Source organism: Carassius auratus, chromosome 17 (assembly GCF_003368295.1).
Source record: "Carassius auratus strain Wakin chromosome 17, ASM336829v1, whole genome shotgun sequence".
NCBI classification, from domain to species: domain Eukaryota; kingdom Metazoa; phylum Chordata; class Actinopteri; order Cypriniformes; family Cyprinidae; genus Carassius; species Carassius auratus.
This window is the reverse complement of record NC_039259.1, coordinates 11,624,280-11,646,301: the sequence shown is the minus strand read 5'-3', so window position 1 is coordinate 11,646,301 and position 22,022 is coordinate 11,624,280. Positions and strand designations below refer to the sequence as shown.

Below are 22,022 nucleotides of genomic sequence, written 5' to 3'. Positions count from 1 at the left end.
AGGAGCTACAGGCATGGAAGATGAAAAAAATCAAAAGCTGAAAGCCAGCAAAGCAAAGAGCTTGGTGACTATATGCCTTCAGCACTTACTGGCCTATATATAACACAGTCCAACAGCCAATGAAAACTCATTTTGGTACCATCAGAAGGACACTACTTCATGTTAAAAGGATAGTTCACAAAAAAAAATATAATAATAATAATAATAATAGTCTTCAAAAAGTCTTTCAAAACCCATATGACATTCCTTCCATGTATAACAAAACAAGTTATTCATTAAAGAATGTCTTGTATGTCCCTATATAAAAATATTATTCACCATGTTCTTCACAAGTAGTCACATGGAGTATTTTTATGGTGTTTTATGTTTTTTTCTTCTTCTTTTTTTGGTATGGAAAGGAGCGGCGAGAAGGAAGAAAGAAAGTCATATAGATTTGTAAGAACATAAGCATGAATAAATGACAGTAATGCTGATTTTTGGGTGAATTATCCCTTTAAGGCCCATTCACAAGTCTGAATGAGTATCCATTTTTAATCCTAAAAACATGGATGATTAAACTCTCTGAACTTCCTCCATTCAGAGTTTTCAAATACTGTATTGCTATGATTGTTTAGTTTTTCATTTTTTTAATTCTGGTACTTATTCAATTTTACTGGATGCCGTATAAATTTTAAGGCAATCTGTCTTTTTTCAGAGAAAAATATAAATAGTGTTCATAGAATGATTTCTAAATTCAATACAATAATACTGAATACGTTCATGTTTGATTGCAGAAGACTCATTAAAGCTACTAAAGTTATTCAGCCATGAACAGATTCTCGTTAATACAGGTGTATCTCAATAAATTAGAATGTCATGGAAAAGTTCATTTATTTCAGTAATTCAACTCAAATTGTGAAACTTGTGCATTAAATAAATTCAATAAACACAGACTGAAGTAGTTTAAGTCTTTGGTTCTATTAATTGTGATGATTTGTGCTCACATTTAACAAAAACCCACCAATTCACTATGCCAACAAATTAGAATACTTCATAAGACCAATAAAAAAAATGTTTTAGTGAATTGTTGGCATTCTGTAAAGTATGTTCATTTACTGTACATGTACTCAATACTTGGTAGGGGCTCCGTTTGCTTTAATTACTGCCTCAATTCGGCGAGGCATGGAGGTGATTCCTCTTGACAATACGCCATAGATTCTCTATGTGGTTCAGGTCTGGTGAGTTTGCTGGCCAGTCAAGCACAACAACACCATGGTCATTTAACCAACTTTTGGTGCTTTTGGCAGTGTAGACAGGTGCCAAATCTTGCTGGAAAATGAAATCAGCATCTTCAAAATGCTGGTCAGCAGAAGGAAGCATGAAGTGCTCGAATATTTATTGGTAAACGGGTGCAGTGACTTTGGTTTTCAAAAAAACACAATGGACCAACACCAGCAGATGACATTGCACCCCAAATCCTCACAGACTGTGGAAACTTAACACTGGTCTTCAAGCAACTTGGGCTATGAGCTTCTCCACCCTTCCTCCAGACTCTAGGACTTTGGTTTCCAAATGAAATACAAAACTTGCTCTCATCTGAAAAGAGGACTTTGGACCACTGGGCAACAGTCCAGCTCTTCTTCTGCTTAGCCCAGGTAAGACGCCTCTGACGTTGTCTGTGGCTCAGGAGTGGCTTAACAAGAGGAATACGACAACGGTAGCTAAATGTCTCACCATGTAGGAATGCCTTGACTCCAGCCTCAGTCCATTCCTTGTGGAATTCACTCATATTCTTGAACCGATTTTGCTTGACAATCTTCATAAGGCTGTGGTTCTCTCGGTTGGTTGTGCATCTTTTTCTTCCACACTTTTGCCTTCCACTCAACTTTCTGTTAACATACTTGGATACAGCACTCTTGAACAGACAGCTTCTTTGGCAATAAATGTTTGTGGCTTACCCTTCTTGTGAAGGGTGTCAATGATTGTCTTCTGGACAACTGTCAGATCAGCAGTCTTCTCCATGATTGTGTAGCCTAGTGAACCAAACTGAGAGACCTTTTTGAAGGCTCAGTAAACCTTTGCAGGTGTTTTGAGTTGATTAGATGACTGGCATGTGACCATATCCTAATTTGTTGACATAGTGAATTGGTGGGTTTTTGTTAAATCACAATTAAAATAACCAAAGACTTAAACTACTTCAGTCTGTGTGCTTTTTAAAACTGCTTTGATTATATCTAACATTTATCATCAAGTACCTTTGACATCCCTAGTCTGTTCACGTGGTTTACCTTTGTGCAAATAGGCCATTGGTCTAGTTTAGGTTGGTATGAGCAAGCATGGGCCTTACCTCTGTAGTTGATGATTTCTGTACCCAGGACAGGAGTCATCTCCAGCACAGTGATGAAGGCCTTGTCCATAGAAGTGAGGGGAAATGGGGACATGCGGTGTCTCCTAGCTACCTTGGTGATATCCACTGCACTGTGACCTGAGACAAAGAGTGAGAATTTATATGCGCTCTTAAGACACACACACGCACAATCATCCCGTTAATGCACAATCGGTCACCCACTTGCTCTCAGGATGTTCTCCTTGCTGCTGCATCGTGACTGCACCTACAGATATAGAGAGAGAGACAGAATGAGAGGGAATGAGGAAGAGAGAGAGAAAGGAATTGGGAAAAGAAAGACAAAAAGACATGAGTTAGAGCACAAAAGGAGCCCCATCCTCCATCCTGGAGAGTTAGCATTCCACTGACAGGATTCATAAAGATCCAGATGATCATCTACACATTCAGACAAAACAACCAAAAGAAACTAGCTTGAAAACAAACAAACTGAAAACAACATTTTCAGTCCTACTGCCATTATTATCATTATCATCATGGTCTTGACCAAATGCTGTAGCAATCTGGAAAGTGTTGTGTCATGGTACTATTCTAGCATCCAAATCAACCCGATTCCAGATAAAACAGACATTAAAGTCAACGTGAACATTTTTTAATGCTGCAATGTGATGTATCTCAGAATAAATATTCATTTAGAAAGACAAATTAATGCATTTCATATCGAAATAGTGTTCCTTATAAAATAATATTAAACTTGTGAAAACTTTAAAAATACTACTTTTTTTGTTTGTTTGTTTAAAACTTGCTTTTATCCATCATGAATTCACTGTATCATGAAAAGGGAGTATTATATACAGTGTTTTGCCTAGGATTAAGGATTTGAAATCTTAAAAATTTTCATGAAACATCAAATTATAAAAGGTTTAACACAAAAGACATGTTTAAGGCCCTATGAGATACCAAATACAGACTAAATACTGACCATTCTGATTTCATGTTGACTTTAACAGCTAGAAGCTCCATGTTATGGAACACAACTCAAGCACTTCTCCCATACAGTTTAATTTTGACACCCTTTAAGCTGAATTTCTTTCCAAATGAGCCATGAATGTTTTAAGATAATAATAATAATAGCAAATTTGATTATACATTCAGCTGTAACTGTGGAATCTACCAATACAAAGTATCAAAGTATGGAGTTCCCTTAGGCCAAGAGTAATGGTATGAGAGGGCAATCAAATTCCATGCAAAAATACAAATTGACTTGAGGCTATAGTGACAGAAGTTTATAGATATTAAGTCTTTGATATACTGCATGAAAGCATTAAAAACAGCCCTTTATGTGTCCTTCGTGCTGAGACGCAATGCCCCTGGCCTATAGGGGGAGACACACAAGCAAGTTCCAAATCCTTTCTACTCACGATCCAGTTACAACAGACTAGCACCAACACGACAAATCAATGATCGACACAAAGCAAAGAAAGACAGAGAGTTAGGAAAGGACAGGAAGTGGAAGAAAACGATGAGGCGCAGTTCACATACAGCAAACAGCAATAAAACACTGCATCTAAATGGAGGTAAAACGTAAAATGAACAGAAAAACAGGAGAAAAAAAAAAAAGATCTAAGAAACAGAACTCAATGTCCACATGAGACTCCAACACACCAAACGGCTAATAAAACAAAGAGAGCATTAGAAAGAGCGACGTCTACAGACAAGATAATGAGAGAGAAGGAAAGAAACAGAGACGAGCAGAGAGAACAAGAGTGTAAAGCAAGGAGTTTGGACTCCTGACGCAAAGCAGAGTTTGCGGATGGAAGCAGCTCCTTTTTTTTTTTTTTTTTTTTGCGTGGGTTGGGAATAGTTACTCGCGAGTCGAAGGTCCTATGGTTCCTGCGATCATCTTTGAGCCCCTCCAGCCTAGAGTGGAGCTTTGGCAATGAACAGAAACAAAAGGGTTTACAACAGACAGAAGCTTTGGGAGACCAAAAAAGAAAACCAAATGAGTTTTAAAGGCTTTCTGAGACCGCGCTCGCTCGGTTTACACACGACAAGCTGAGATGACAACAATGAGCACTGAGAGGTGAAGAGAGATCTGACTGGGCATCATTCAGTCCTATATGTATGGGGAGGTGGGGGGGGGGGCGTTATACCGGTCGACCAGTCAGGAAAGGTAGCAAAGGTTAGCAAGGAAGAGGAGTCCGGCGAGGCACAATGTCACTCGGCAAAGTTAGCAAAATCGGACGCCACATACTGCACTTCTGTTCCAGTGAGGTTTTAGAAGACACCAGAAAAAAACATCAGTGTGTGCAGTGGAAGAGTTTGTATGTTACATTATTGCATTTAAGGTCTGAGGGGCCTGAATGAACTGCACACGTGGAATGGACATATGGGTAAATGAATGAATGAATGAAAGACAAAGAAACCATAAAGAAATGATAAACATTCAAATATCAGGGTTTCCATACTAATTATTATTATTGCATGTAACCCAAAACTAAATAAATAAAAATAGACCATTGTCATTAGATTTAACAACCACACAAACACGCAGATCTAAAATTGGTAGTGTCCAGTCAACCAGACTTTTTTTTTTTTTTTTTTTACCCAGTCCTGTAAGTAGGCAAGGAAAATTGTATATCCTTGTCACTTTTTATTCATTCCCTCTTCGTATTTGTACATCTAATCTCCTTTCATCATACAACAGACAGAACAAGCTCAGAGTGGAGATGAGAGGTAACCAGTGATCACAGGAGGGGTTGCAGGAATGGACAGAGGCAATGAAAGCAATGCAGAGACGTCAAGTCTCTTTAAATCAGAGCCGGACCAAAGAACTCAGTGGACTGAAAACACACGCTCACAAACAGACACGTCCTCACACACACAAGGGATAAGGAACCATGTGTCAGCATACAGGCAGATGAGAGTTAATCCCTGACCAATGAAATGAGAATGGAGTAATTGGGGAACAGCAATGGGGAATGAATTATTAACAAGTGAGTGTCAGGCCCAATTAGAGGAACTCCGCTCTGTGATTAACCAATCAGAAATGATTGATAAGAAAGTATGGGAACTAACAGCTTTAATGCTGGCGAGCCATTTTATTAGCTCAGATAGAGGGATGAAGAGAAAAAAGTGAGAAAGAGGGGAAAAGGAGGCTCTTTTCCTAAACCTAGTGACCAAAACCAAATCACTTTCAACACGAAAGCTGTTCCAAAGGGTATGGTGAATAATTATAAATCATATTAGTTGATATTAGATTTTTTTGCGTGATAATGTTATTAATATAAAATGTTCAACTTGCTTAAATCTGAAATGTATTGTATTATTAAGTTAAAATGTATATTAAAATATAATGAGATGTTTTAAATATTAAGATTAATTAAATATTCATGCTTTATTTAACACAGTACAATTCACTAACCTCACTGTACAATGAGCATTTTTCCCAAGGAAAGTAATGAATGCAGTAAAACTGAATGCATTAAAAGTAAAGTAAAATAAACCTTATTTTAATAAATAAAAAAACAGTAGTATATTAGTATCAAGTTAATATGTGTTTATATATATATATATATATATATAGAAAACATGAAACTAAATAAAAACGTAAATATTATATTATGTTAGATTATATAACCTTTATGGGTTCACTGTTTTTAAGGAAAGAAAACACAAAACTGAATTAAACTTGCATATAAAATTAGATAAAAGAGTTATATATAATCATGTTGCCTTCTAATATAACTTAATTTGGCCAAACTATAAGAAGGAAGAATGCGTCACACAAAATGTACTGCGACATATTCTTGTGGGAAAATCCATTTATGGTTGTTGAAAATGTTTGATTCTAAATATATTTCATACCAAAAGGTATAGAACTTTTTTTTTATCTAATCAAAAAAAATGTATTTGAGTCGAAGCGCTAGAATAGTCACTTCAGTACTTTATAGACAACAAGGCAGCTGACAAGGTTTTGGAACAGAGCTAGAGAGAGATACGGAGATTGTTTAAGACACAAAGATAAAGCTATCACAAAACAAACTGGCCTGATGCTACATTAATAGGCAGAGGGCCGCGTGCAACACTCTGAGGGAAGACTTTAGTGCATGTTTGTTTGTGTGATTAACTGAGTGTTGATTTATGTGAAGATTAATCTGTTTACCTGGTCCAAGGTAGAGTACCTTGACTTGAGCGTGATGACCTCATCCAGGTGAGCCCTGAACTCTCTCCGTGAGGCCTGGAGGAAGCCACAGGACAGTAACTCACCTGATACAGCCTTCCCCGTCAACAAATACACAATTATACACTGTCACAAACACACACTCTAAGGATCATCTAACACTGATATGAAAAATATGAAGGGGAATCAAGCGAAGTCATAACAGCAACATAACCCCACTACTACTACGCAACCAAAGAGGAGCAAAGCAGCTGCAGCGTGTCTCTGTGTGTTACGCTGACCTTTCACCTGATTTCAAAGAACCAAGGAGGCTTCTGTGGATAATGAGAACTTGGGATTGTATCAAAGCTCATTTTTACAACACCTCCAACTTTATGAAATTGGAAGTGTTGCAAAAAAGCCTATTTTATGAGAAATAAATGTCTTGAGGAACTAAAGTGAGGTCATTAAAGATGCTGTAAGCAATTTAGCCATCATGCTAACTTCTGCCACCATCATCCATCCCTTCAAACACTCGTTCTAAGTGAGAATCTGATCAACCCTTTCAGGAACAGACCATGAAAAAAATTATATGTGTGTATATATATATATATATATATATATATATATATATATATATATATATATATATATATATATATATATATATTCATTATATTCATTATATTCATTATATTATATTCATTATATTTTTAACAAAAATAAGTTTTTGGTACTGTAATTTGAAGAATTATGAGTATCATTTTAATGGTATTATATTATCTATAAAAGTTGAAAAATTAACAGTATTTATGATTCACTATAGCATTTTTTAGCTGAAATAATTTTTTCATGAATAATAAAAAAAGACTATTACAATAATGAGAATCAACTAGAATAAGATCAATTTAGAATAAGAAATAATAATAATAACTTATCATAATATTGGAGTTTTAATTAATTTTAATATAATAAATGTTTCCATTATCATTTCTAATGATAAAATATGTATTAATATTAATATTATTATTATTCACACTATTTCTAGTTGATTTTGGGCTGATGGAGTATTTCAAAATATTGCTTACAGCAGCTTTAAACGTTGTGTCACTTCATCCTTATTTAGGACAGAAAAGTTCAGAATTTATGAGAAACTAATGAATTAAAATGCTGTACCTCTGTGACACTACAAGTGGATGAACAGGAGGTGAGCCGGGCCTGGTGCAGGGAGAGAGGGAACAGGGAAGAGGAGGGTTAACACAGCAGCCACAAGCAAGGGAAATACATACAAACAGCATTCCCATCATTACAGTGGATAATGGTCAAGTGTTGGCTAAAAACAGGAAGAGAAGACATTCAGGAGACCAGGACACAGCAACCCCACTGCCAGTGTGACAGGACACAACTATACAAGTTAGTCAAGACCTCCAGAGTCTCTACAAACAGAAATATTTACCAAAATATTTACAGTGATCACTCACTCCAAAAAATCTAAATGCAGACAACTTCACACTACTGCATGTCATTCCAAACTTTCTACTGTGAAAGACAAAAGGGGAAATGTTGAAGAATGTGTTGGCTACTCTTATATTATGAAAGAGAATGAGCAGTTTGTGGATTTACAAAATGACCAAAAAAATAAGAGAGAGAGAGAGAGAGAGAGAGAGAGAAACCATAGCAATGCATTAATAATTTGTTTCCACGACTATACCACATTAATTCTCTGAAGGCCATTTGTGGTCTTTCAAGAAAGAAAAAAACATCGGTAATTGGCGTTAACGTGCTGCGTTAACGTGAGACTCTTATCGGGTGATAAAAAAATATCACTGTTAATCTATTCTCAAAGTTGAGTTGAGAGCTGGATCTATACTACGTGAGCTATGATGACTTTCACCTTGATATTTTAGCGTGGCTGTATACCTAGCCGAATCTGTAGGGGGCGAGAACGGGTCTTAAACCTGTATGTACGCCTACTGTGAAATGACCACATCAAACGGGCGCTGCAAACATGGATGCAGCTGAAGCCGCCGAGGTTGGATTCATGGATTTTTTATTTTTTAAAGAAGCTTCCCAATGGAAACCTCGATAAGATGCACGCCTGTTTCACACATAATCCTTCTGCAGTGCGTATGCAGTCCGTGTGCGTTTCGTATGTGGTGCAGAAGCAGCACGGACTCATTGTTTCACACAGGACGCGTTTGCAGTCCGCTACTCGGTACGTGAACGATCGCTGCACTGCTGCAGACGCATTGCTCCTGGAACGCACTGACGGACCGCAACTTCGTGAACACTGGAATCCGTTAACATGGGTGCGTAAAAAAATATGAATATGCAGTCCGTATATATAGAAACTATCACTTTAACACCTACATTTACTGTATACTTTTCATTTGTAAGTCGCTTTGGATAAAAGTGTCTGCTAAATGACTAAATGTAAATAGGACAAGCAATGGATTTTCCTTGTTTATCCTACTCAATAGACCGCTTTCTCCCTCCATTTAGAGCAACTAAACTACTACAAAAAAGGTGATTCGGAAATCACCATGGTTATGGCATCACAACCATGAACAACATTAACATATGACTGGCAGAATTTACATATAAACGCCCATTCAGTATTCTTCAACTCATCCCTCTCTGATGAACAACAGTGTGAAATAGGCTTGTATTTCTCACATACAGTTAGCTATTCATAACACAAGCCAAATAATTAACTTTTAATATTTATTACAGTAACAAAAATATCCCGTTTAATCTCAATTGTTTTTGATGTAAAAACATTCACTTACACTTTGTAAACTTTCAGAGTAAGATTACATACGAAATTAGAATATGGTCGCTTTAATAGACTGCAAATGTAGCTATACGTGTCAGAACCTGTTTAACGTGTGTATAAACGTGGTTTATACTAACATAAGCTAAAGAATGACCATACAGAATGGACTGATGTGTGAATATAAAGATCTGAAATCATGTAAATGGAAACATACAACTGGACAAACACACATTTTGAAATAAACAGCTGGTCGAACCTATAATACACCACTATTTGTCCTTGCTTTTTTGCACAAACCTTTAACCTCACACACACACACATTATTGAAAAAATTAAATGCAGGGGCACTGCCAGATACAATATGTATCTCCTCCACAACTGTCACACAGCTGTCAGATTCAATGACAGGGCTGTGTAGTAATCGCCACAGCAAGCGTAAGGGCCTGTTCTCCCCTTCACCTGATCTTCAATCTCCTCTCCATTCATCAATCGAACAGAAAGAGGGGGAGGGGTGGAGTGGGCTCAGGGGCAAAGGGTCACTGGACTGTCAATGTCCATTTATCACACTTCCAGACAGAGTAAGCCTGGGTATGTCCCTCAAACCAACACATGCTATCTAAACATGTCTGCAGTAGGGCTGTGCGATTAATCGGAATCGTCATAAAATCACGATTTGAGCTTGTGCGTTTTCTAAATCACTTTTATAGCACGATTTTCCGCAGCTCCATATGTATCACCAGCTTCACACACTCCGTCTGTGGTACATATTTTTTCTGAGCCAATTTAAACAGATCAGAGCATTTAGACTGCACATGGTAAACGATGTGTAAAATGTGGACGGAACAGGTTAGAAATAGAAAGGTGCAAAAATAATTAATATCTAGAGCATGAGCATAGAGAGATTTGTGAGTGCACAGGACACAGTTTGAGTGAGAGTTTTAAGTGCACGCACACTCTCTTCGGGCGAGAGCAGCGTGTTTCTCAGCGCATGCATCTGGTTTTGTGCGAGAGCAAAGGAAATCTGCATGCAAGCGGAGAAATTCATGCTCGCGCATTATATTAATGTGCTTTCGCGGTACAATAATGCACACTCTACATTTGTGATTAAAATAACGCCATACTCCAGGAGCGATGCGTCAGCAGCAGTCATGCAGCGATCGTTTCCGCACGGAGTCAGTGCACACGCTGAATTAAAGTGTAAACAAATGTTTCACATAAAAAATTAACTTGGATTGAAATGGAAATGTAGTAATCACACAGTAAATGCATATAATTAATGACTACTGTTTAACAGTTAACACATCACTTTTTGGCTAGATTTAAAACAAGGAAAATGCACTTTTAGATAAACAAGGCAATATTAGTCATTTTTTTAGTTTAAATGTGAATATGTCTATGAAAGACTGTATTACTCTACTGTGATAAAACAGAATCACAATGCTGAAAAGCATTTTCAGAAACAACGTTTGGATATGAAATCAATGTTGTGTTTTTTACCATATCGCACAGCCCACAGCCCTAGTCTGCAGTATGAATATACCTTTAAGTGCTTGCTTTCTGTAACAGCAGTATCTCAGTGGTAGCATATTAAAACATTTCTTGGAGACACTTTTTCTTTCTGATTATTCATAAAGAAGGTCTGCCGTTTACACTTAGTATGATGCAAGTAACAAAAGCATATAAATATTCACCAAACCTTTTCCACATCAAAATAATGGCAATTGTTTTACTGAAAAACATCTGGGAATTTAAACAAATAAACATAAAACATTATTAACTAGATAGCAAAACAGAACAGAAAGAAAAAAAAACAATTGCAGCTTAAATCTAATAACTGTCTGTGCCACCATTTGCAGCAACGACTGCAATTAAATGTTTGCAATAACTGGCAGTGAGTCTTTCACATCCCTGTGGAGGAATTTTGGCCCACTCTTCTTTGCAGATTTGTTTTAATACAGAAACATTGTTTGAGCATGAATGGACTGTTTAAGGTCATGCCACAGCTTCTCAATCAGATTTAAGTCCAGACTTTGACTTGGCCAATCCAAAACCTTAATTTTGTTTTTCTTGAGCCATTCAGAGGTGGACTTGGTGCCGTGTTTGGAATCACTGTCCTGCTGAATAACCAAAGTGCGCTTGACGTCACAAACTGAAGGCCGGAAAATCTCCTTCAGGATTTTCTGATGGAGTGCAGAATTCATGGTTCCATCAATTATGGCGAGTCATCCAGGTCCTGAAGCTGCAAAGCAGGCCAGACCATCACACTACCACCATCATGTGATGTTAGACAGAGCCTTTGTGTTCTTTTTGGACCGCAATGGCTTTAGCTTGGAACTCTTTAATGGATGCCATTTTTGCCTAGTCTCTTTCTTATTGCTGAATCATGAACACTGACCTTAATTGAGCAAAGTGAGGCCTGCAGTTCTTTTATGACCTCCTGGATGAGTCGTTGTTGCGCTCTTGGAGTAATTTGGGAAGGTTGGCTAATCCTGGGAAGGTACACCACTAGGGGTGAAACGGTACGTGTATTCGTACTGGACCTTTTCGGTACAGGGCTTTCGGTACGGTGCACATGTGTACCGAATGACCGAATGAAATATTTTGTTTGCGGAAAATATACATTTTCGTGTTTCCAAACGAACATATTAAGTGGTGGAAGTCTCAGCGTTCAGCGCAAATCCCACCCTGCAGCTGATTCTAAGGCCGGTGACACACTGCCTGCGTGGCGTGAGCGTGGCGTTTCTGCTGCGTTTCTGCTGCTTGTCAGTTGCGTGACGGCTGCTTCGCATTTTCTGTGTCTTTACACACCAGAATCATGCCTGACGAGGCGCTGGCGCGCTGCTCCTTTTATAGGTGACATAGAGGGAGACCGCCCACAGACCAGGATCTTGTCTTCACGACAGCAATATCTATACTAAATTTTGAGCATAAATATAAAGCCTACTGATAAAGGACACCGTCAACAGTATTGACATCAAAATAGACTATGTTTGACAGGTGCAATATGCCAGTGTGTAACCGGCCTAAGGTTTTCAAAAGGCATCACGCGAGTGTGAACATCACTACAACTAGGAAAAAACGATTGTAATTCAAACGCAGCTCCCATCGGCATTTAAATAGACTTTTGCTCTTAATTCCGATCAGTCCAACGCAATAACGAAATCTGAGCAGGTCTAAAAACTGACACTGTTGATGCTGCACTTTACACTTTGGAAAAGTTGTATATACTTTAAAAATATGAGCAGGCCTACAAGCTGGGATTGGTAATGCTGCACAGTAATCATAGTTATTTATCTTTATTTTTCATTATATTTTATTATATGATATTGGTTTGAGACTGAGAGTATTTTATCAAAGGCAGTCGCACACCGGACGAGAAGCGCCGCGTCGCGCCACATGTAGGACAACTCAAGGTATCGCACACTGGACGCGCACATTCTATCGGCGTGAGCTCAATTTCGCAGCAAGATGGGAGAGTTTTAACTTCATCTATTATTATTATTTTAAATATATGATTTTAATTGATAAAAGCTGAGTTTTGAACGTTAATTAATGAAAAGAATCTGTGTTATTATAATAAGTCTGTTATTGTTTTGTTGTATCTGTTGTCTAGGCAACTGTGCAGCTGAAAACGTAACCAAACACTTTTTGTAATGTTTTATTTGAATGAAACAAGTGTACTGTATTTTAATTTCAGTTTCACTTTATAACATCTGGGTTTTTTTAATATAAAACTATGCGGATGGCGCTCTGTGGCGCGGCAGAAATTTGAACAGTGTTCTGAGTCATAGCTGGGCGCCACGGACAGACGCCGAATGGCGCCGCCGGTGTGTGTACACCCATAGAGAATAATGTGTTCGAATTTTAAAGACGTGGCGCGACGCGACGCGGCACTGCGCTTCTCGTCCGGTGTGCGACCCCCTATAGTGGATAACTTTGCAGCAGTATTTTATTTCCTATTCTTTTTTTATTTTATATATATTTTATTAAAAAGCATTTTAAAAAAGTCTAAAAAGTTTCTAGTAATAAACAACCTGCAGTTTAATGTTTGCATTTCTTTCCCTTACTGTACCGAAAATGAACCGAACTATGACTTTAAAACCGAGGTACGTACCGAACCATGATTTTTGCGTACAGTTACACTCCTATTCCCCACTGTTTTAAGTTTTCTCCATTTGGGGATAATGGTTCTGACCGTGGTTCGCTGAAGTCCCAAGGCTTTAGAAATGGCTGTATAACCCTGTTTCTCATCTGTTCTTGAATTTCTTTAGATCACGGCACGATGTGTTGCTCTTTAAGCATGCTTCACTGTCAGAGATTAATCTCACTGTGATCTTGAAATTAATCTAGATTAATCTAGATTAAAATGGCTCATTCGAATTCTGCCAGAATATGTGTGTTACCCAAATATAATTGACAAACAGTAAGTCTTTGAGAAGGGGTTTATCAAGCTAGGTGGTGCATTAGAAAAGGGGCTAATCTCCTGTTTCCAAAATGCATCACAAAGTGCTTGAAAAAGCTGTAAACTAATTCCACATTGCACAAGGTGAAAACAACCTTACGCCTGTTTCACACCAATGTTTAAGTTTTTTTTCAAGATTGTAGGTGTCAAGGTACAGAAACCAATAACTAAATGTAAAATAGCACTGGATAGTCTTCAATGTAAAAATTAAATATACAATCAAACCTACATTTATTCAGACACATTTATCACATTATTACAGTTTTGCTATATATATATCAAAAATGATACCTGGTGTCTGAATAATTTTTGGTTTGACTATAAAAACTACAAAGTAATTCAGTCAAGAGCAGTGAGTGATTTTCCTTTTCATTTTCTTGGATTAACATTACAGCAGCCAGCAGCTAAATTAGACGCGGTCACTTTAAGAGACAATGAACGCATCCAATATAACACATCCCATTTTCCCCTAAACTGTTTACTTTCACTTAAGAAATAACTGACAGTTTTTTCGAGCATAATTTCCAAGGTGAAAGATGTGACTGTAATTCAGCATAAACAACGCCGCTGCTTAATTACCGTTTCTTTTTTCTTTTTCTTTTTGTCTCCTCCATATCTGTCCGTTGCTTCAGGCGGTACCCTTAGCCAACCCTAACCTGCAAGCACACACCAGTGAACACACCACACACTTGCCTCAGTGAACACACAACACACACACTGTCCTCCGAGCACCCACACAACTCCAGCCACTGAAGCACAGGGTGAGCCTCAGTATGAATCTCTGTCTATATCTCATACTTCTGTTATCTCATATTATACCTCACACACGGTGGGAATCACCAGTGATCAAGTGGAATGAACCTATCATGATACCAGTGTCACAAAGCACTATATACTGCTGTTCCTATCATATGTCACACACTGCGAGTCACTCTACAATAAGTTTTGCAAAATACATCAAATGTAAACAATAACATAGAATAAAATAGAATAGAATAGAATAGAATAGAATAGAATAGAATAGAATAGAATAGAATAGAGCACAGCCAAGTACAGTCATTTAATGCAGCCACATTGTCTTTTTAGCTGAAATAGTCACAATCTGGAATACCAAACCATATGGTTTCTCTTGCGATCATCCTTATTCAGTCATTCTTATCCCTAGGTCAAATTAAATTAACTCTTTCGCTAGTGCTGCTCTCTTTGCTACAGTTTGAGACTAAGTATTTGAAATGCCACAGACGACGTTGTTGGAAATATTGAAATCACTGTATTAATTATTGAAACATTACATTCACAGCATCTAATGTATAAATCTCAAAGCTCCTGTCCTGAATTCTGATTGGTCAATATAATCCAGCTGTGCTAAAATACATTAGATAGTTACAGCGACTAGACAAGACTAAATAGTCTGGCAGAGAGAAGCCTTTTAGATATTTTAGATTATACTATATTAGTAGTAGTAGTATTAGTAGTAGTAGTAGTACAGTAGTAGTGTTATTGTATAAGAATTATATGACATGACATTATATTATATAATATTTAGTGCTGGGCAATGATAAATCGCATACAAAAAAGTTTTTTTTTTACATAATATATGTGTGTATACTGTGCATATTACATTTTTATACTGTATATAGACACACACATACAATGAGTATATATTTTGAAAAATTAATATTCATAGAATTTATATTATATATAAATATATTTAAATGTCTAAACATTTTTTATATAAATGCATGTGTGTGTATTTATATCAACATAATAAATACACCAAGTACACACACACACACACACATTTATTTTGGATGTGATTCATCATAATTAATCGTTGCCCAGCACAAATTATATTATATTATATTATATTATATTATATTATATTATATTATATTATATTATATTATATTATATTATATTATATTATATTATATTATATCATAGTATGTAGTACCATTATTTAAAGCCAAATTATGAAATGTCTGTTGTAAACTCATAAGAATACTGTATCCCCATAATGAAACACTTAAAGTGTGTAAAATAACACAGATCCCCCATAAACACAAACACACACTATGGACAACAACACCATCACCACACAGACATGCACTTGCACAACATGCGACATGCAAAATAAGCCACAGAATGAGACAAACATGAATACACAAGTCATGAACAAAACAACATGATTCTCTCTGTAAGCACCTGCACCTGGAGATGTGGACCAGCACTAAAACTACATCAGCCACATCTCCAAACACTAGCACCTTGCACTAGCCTCCATTCAGAAAAGCCACAGTATAACTACATCAGTCCACTGCAGCTGTTATGAAACCAACTGGCTGCTCGGTTCGCTGTAGAATCATGCACCCTGAAATCCCCCTGTCCCACTGATCCCCCCCTGGAGTCTATGTGGAGCCCTACCAACCTACACCCCTCTCACACACACACACACACACACACATCCAAAACAGGCACGTGTAAAACAAAACAGAGTGACACATCAGAGCGGAGAAAGACTGCGCTTACCATGCTTTATCCCGACACACAGAGGAATGCCACACGTCTCCCGTGCACACACTAACACGCACTCACACACAGACACACACACACATAACACGCATGAAGCCAGAGAGAGTGTAGGAGGGGAGGAAGAGGTGGAGTGAGACAGCATGCAAAGCGGAGGATGAGTAAAATCCCCATTGGGATCTAAATTTGGAGGAAGTGCAACCACAGATTTGAAGGATAGACAGCATAACAGGGTTGACGGCTGTGTGTGCGGGTACAGAGTGTTTTTTCTGAAATCAGATCGGCTAAGGCGAAGCATCTGAGTGGGTTCAGAGAGGAAAAGCGAGAGTGTAAAAACTTATTATGCATTATTACCTCTGCGTATAGCGTGCACGGAGAGCTCACAGCCAAACGGGGTCTTAGGTAACAGCTGGACGTTGTGTTGAGGGAATGCAGTGAGCATATATGTGTGTGTGTGTGTGTGTGTTGCCTTGGATGATGTATGCTAGGGAAAGGATTTTAATCACAAGCTCGATTCTCACTGCTCACAAATCCAATTTCGTTTCACATGCGATATTTCGGCCTGATTGTTATTTTGATGAAATGCGATTCATTTGTTCAGACGGTAAAGATTCAAGCGTTTAGCATCAATTTTAGTGTCAGCAGGATTTAAAAAGTCTTTCTCGTACAAAAAGCTGTCAACGTGGACAGAGAAGATGGGAAAACTGGAATTTAGCCTCTGCTGTCTACCACGCCGTTTTATGCATTCATGCATATATTTGTCCAGAACTGCTGATTCGGTCAGTAAACAGTGAATATCACACAGTTTATTATGTAAGGAAAGAGTCAACAAAAAGAACAGTATTCAGACACAGTTCCAGAAAATATTGTGTATATTATGTAAGATGTTACACATATTAACATTAAAAAAAATTGTGTGGTTGGAAAAATATTTAATGTTTATTTATGTCTCTTATTCTCATCAAGTATTTAATCATACTACACTTAAAACAGTTATATTGTAAAATAATATTACAATTTAAAAGCTGTTCCATTGTATTATATATGAAGATGTAATTTATTTATTTGTTTTCATTTACTCCAGTATTCAGTGTCACATGATTCTTTAGAAATCACTGTAATAAACTGATTTGTTGCTCACAAAATCTTTCTTATTATAATCCATGTAGAAAACAGATGTCTTTTTTAGGATTTGTTGATGAACATTGGAAACAGCAATTATGTGAAATAGAAATCTTTTCTCACATACATATATATATATCCAACTGATATCCAATCTAACAGTTCAGATTTTGGATTTATTTATATCTTTCCTGTTCAGACAAAAAGAAGAATGAATTGCAACAAAGCTTAAGAACTGTCACCTATTTCTCCTTTATGTTCATGTGCTTACTCTTTCTCTTCTTCTATTTCCTCTAGTGTTCACAGGTGAAGCAACTAACTAAACCATTATTGGCACCTCAAGTGCCTATCTTGGAAAATGTCAAGTTGTAGAAAGTCCAATTCTATATTTTATGTAAACACAGTATATGCATTATACTTTAAATTAGGTGGCAGGTTTTTTTTTTTTTTTTAGGTTTTTTTTTTAGTTTTAGTTAATACAAGGTAGCGACAGATCTTGTCTAAGCCTTTTTTTATTACAAAGTTAAATGTATTTTTTTAAAACTTGCAATTTTGCATGAATGAATTGTTCACAATAAGACCAATAACATGCATTAAGAAAACAGGTTCTCATTATATTTCAACAATACATATACATTTAGCTCTTTTTATGTGGTCTCCACAGTCTTTCTCTCTCTCTCTCTCTCTCTCTCTCTCTCTCTCTCTGACACACACACACACACAAATATTTCCACCGCATATAAATTCCCCCAGTGTGAACATGCAATGACTATTTTATCAGGTCTGGGAATTCCCAGAGGCTTAATATCATAGGTGCACCGTTCAACAGCACACACACACACACACACACACACACATATTGTATGTAGCCTCTCAGTGTTAAGTGCCACCTGACACCCTTGTTTAGCAACTAAAGCCAAACTGCCAGACACTTGTCAAAAAAACAGCAGTCAGCTGAATTCAGACCCAGCCTTAGGTCAAAGCGGAAGCTTAGAGCACTTTGCTGGAATTCTGCTTATTACAGGCATTTCACATACATCCTAAAACAGAAATGATAAAAAGAGCTCTAAACATTTCCATTATACACTTCAAGTACTCGGGGTTATCAACTTTCCAAAGTCTGACACTGAGACACACAAATACTCTGATCTGCTAAAGGAAAACACAGTTGTAATACACACTGTGTTCACTAGAGGGAGACAAAAAGGCTCGTGAAGCGCCATTAATTACTTATTCACAGCTTGTTGACAGCTTTCACACACATATGACCTTCTCATGATCTAAACAGACACTCGATTGGTCCAGACCGAATTTTGCACTTAATGTGTTTTTTGATTATGTTTTTTGTCTGTCAATGGTGTCCACAAATGTGCAGGGTGCCTTGTCTATCATTTTGTGATTCAAACAGTACTATTGAACAGGATTCTGTCAAGTGAATGCTATTTTTGACAGGGCCAGCATCATCAGGGCCACGACACAAAGCACACATTTATACCAAGACACTTCTACAAAAAGGAAACAGCTGAGAAAGAGCTGAAACTGAAGAATCTTATGATCACGCAATCCACAACAAAATGTAACTTGTTATAAACAGCACAAAAGAATGACTCCATTCAGTAAACGACTTGGTCAGCTACACTGATAGCACTTTTGAGTCAAAAACTGAGATGGAAGTCAACACAATGTGAGTTACTTCGCCCCAAAATGTATATTCTGTCATTAATTACTCACCCTCATGTCATTCCAAACCTGCTCATCTTTGGAACACAAATTAAGATATTTCTGATGAAATCTGAGAGCTCTCTGGCCCTCACATGGACACTGATGTAACAAGGACATCGGTAAAATAATCCATGGGACATCAGGGGTTCACACTGTTGGATCTAAAACAACAAACTGTTAACTGCTAGAGGAGGAAAATCAACTTGGCCGAACTTGAAATTAAGCCAGTGAAGAGTTCCCGCCTCTCCTCTCACACGGCCCAATGAGATACTGAGTCACTGCCATTTGGAATGCAAAGCAGTGTGTCAAACAGCCAATGAGGTGGCAGCAGATGAGGATCCAGCCATGGAGGATACGGAGTGCATGATGGAAAAGAGAGCTGAGGGGAGAAGGAATGGTGTGAATCAAGGGAGAAGGGGCGGAGTCTTACTTTGGGGGTGGGGCAGGAGGCAGTGGAGAGGCGGGACTGCTGAGCACAAGGAGACTCCGAGGGCGTGGTGCTGAGAGAGCCGGTGTCCCGCGGCAAAACCTGCACGCCTCGTGAGATGATGGACTCTGGTATCTGTAGACAGAAGACAGGGACAGTCAAATTCAGTTAAGAACTGGCAATGATCAGTCAGTAAGAGTTTTTTTTCTAAGAAATTAATACTTTTATTGAGCATGAATACATTGAAGGTAACAGTAAATATATTTGTAATTTTACATAAGATTTGTATTTCAAATAAATGCTGTTTGTTTGTTTTTTACTTTGTATTCATCAAAGAATCCTTAAAGGTGTATCACAGTATCCACAGAAATATTAAGCAGCTCAACTGTCAACACAGATAATAACAATTTCATGAGCACTAAATTAGTTTATTAGAATGACTTCTGAAGGATCATGTGACACTGAAGACTGATGTAATGACTGCTGAAAATTTTACAATATTGCTGTTTTTCTTGCATTTTTATCAAATAAATGCACCCTACGTGAGCATAAGAGACATACACTGCTGTTAAAAAGTTAAATAACATAAAAATATATATCTATCATACATATCTAATCATAAATGTAATTGTTTAGAATTATATAATTGTAGAATAATAATTCTAGATTTATTTTTTTAAAATATAATTCTATATGATAACATTTCATAATGTTCAATCAGACACACACACACACACGTGTATATGGCATGTTGCAAAGCATTAGCCAATCATAACACATCATATATACTGTACATACAGAAAGAGCAACAGAGAGCGGTGTGGTAAATAATCATGTAACTACATGAAACCTTGACTAACATTGACTTTTGACTACTACAGAAGCAATATAGCCCACACAATCTTGAGACAAAGTATTAATAAACCTCTACAGATAAATATTTGAAACAGCATTATCTAAACAGTGATATTTGTTACTGTATTCAGACTGAGACGCATTGCGTTTGATCCAGCAGGCGAGTCTTCGTAAGGTAACAAACTGCAGCTATGCTGTCTGGGAGAACTGTGCTGGGATTAAGCAAGAGTCTGATGGGCAGAAGGGCGAAGAGCACAGGGATCTTCCATAGGAACGCCGGGGCTTAACGAAGCACTAATTAACACCGAGGCTAAATCAAGGCCTCACAGGAAAGAGCAGCTCCACCAGCGCTTTAATTACCAGCGCAGAAGCTAACCTTGCGCTAATAATAGCACTCGACTCAACCTCTGCCTTCCCATGATACTCGAGCTACGAGCGCTCCCTGTGGAGAACACAGTAATGCCAACCTGCACGACCCCATTATAATTACTATATAAAGACAGCTAAAACAGGATATATACTCAATCGTCTGTTAACAGAAAAAAAAAAAAAAACTTTACAAGACCTGGCAAGGCTGAACAACAAGACAAATATTGCTTGCTAGAGTATAACTGACAAAACGCACAACAGAAGGCTAAAGAAAGAAAGTGAGTCATGCTTGTCCATGTTGTGGGTGGTTGCCAGGGTCTTATTTATTGGCAAAGTCGCAAAAGCTAGGCCTGGAGGTGCCAAGTCTTGGTCAATAGATATGGCGTTAATGTATAGTCATCTTGTGTAACATTCAGAATAACAAAGATTCCGATTCCAAAATGTATGGTATAACAAAATGATATAATGTTAAATTATATGAATGATACATTATGGTTTGCTGAACATTAAATTATTATTAAATGTTATAAGAGATGGTACAGCTTTATACACATGTTGATATTAAAGAATTAACACAAAAGTTAACCAATGTATAGTAGATTAGTAGTATAAAACTAGAGTCAAAGTCAAAAAGCTAGACCTGGAGGTGTCAGTATTGTTATAGTATTTGGTCTCTAAATATGAAATGCTAGTCTAAGGGGCTGTTCACACCGAATGCACTTTTCCATTCCAATGCAGTTATTTCCATGGTTTTTCTATGTAACACACACAAGACACAGTTGTACTCGAGTGTTTTGAAGTGTCTCACACATTACTACCAAGTTTTTAAAACATCGGGCCCTATTTTAATGATCTAAACGCAAAGTGTAAAGCGCACGGCGCAGGTGCACTCAGGGCGTGTCCAAATCCACTTTTGCTATTTTAACGACGGACAAAAAATTTTTTATGCATTGCAATCCTTTCATTTTAAATATTTGGCATGTTTGTGTGCTGCTGTGCATCCTTGTGTTTAATAATCAGCATGTACGCTCTTTAAATAACAAAGACAAAACACTGAGCCAGACTTTAGACCAGGTTTGAGTTGGTCTATGGCACAGTCTATTTTCAGCTCTGAACACACTTTTTTTAGACCAGCACGCCCATGGGCGCAAAAATTAGCACAAATGCATTTGCTAATTAAACGACGTGGTGCTGGATGGGAAAATGGGAACAACGCCGGACTGAAACTAGCAAACACTCTTGCGCTGCACCTTGAGTCGCATTGCGCCGGGTGTA

At 37.5% G+C, this 22,022-nt stretch overlaps 1 protein-coding gene across 12 annotated transcripts in view; it reads right to left on the bottom strand.

Annotated features, from left to right (window-relative positions):
• Window positions 1-22,022, bottom strand: part of LOC113117268 (gephyrin-like) — an 83,504-nt gene that overhangs the window by 15,062 nt on the left and 46,420 nt on the right. For 4 of the 12 annotated variants that reach the window (XR_003294143.1, XM_026285833.1, XM_026285829.1 and 1 more), the window contains 6 exons: window positions 19,527-19,658; window positions 7,662-7,703; window positions 6,489-6,602; window positions 4,192-4,254; window positions 2,549-2,591; window positions 2,327-2,464 (listed from right to left, as the gene is read on the bottom strand). Coding sequence is in view for 11 of the 12 variants with exons in the window: in XM_026285833.1 (XP_026141618.1) it covers window positions 2,327-2,464; window positions 2,549-2,591; window positions 4,192-4,254; window positions 6,489-6,602; window positions 7,662-7,703; window positions 19,527-19,658 (532 nt within the window). In the remaining variant the exon portion in view is untranslated. The remainder of the gene's footprint in view (window positions 1-2,326; window positions 2,465-2,548; window positions 2,592-4,191; window positions 4,255-6,488; window positions 6,603-7,661; window positions 7,704-19,526; window positions 19,659-22,022) is intronic. The other 8 variants (XM_026285825.1, XM_026285831.1, XM_026285832.1 and 5 more) reach the window with 6 other exon arrangements.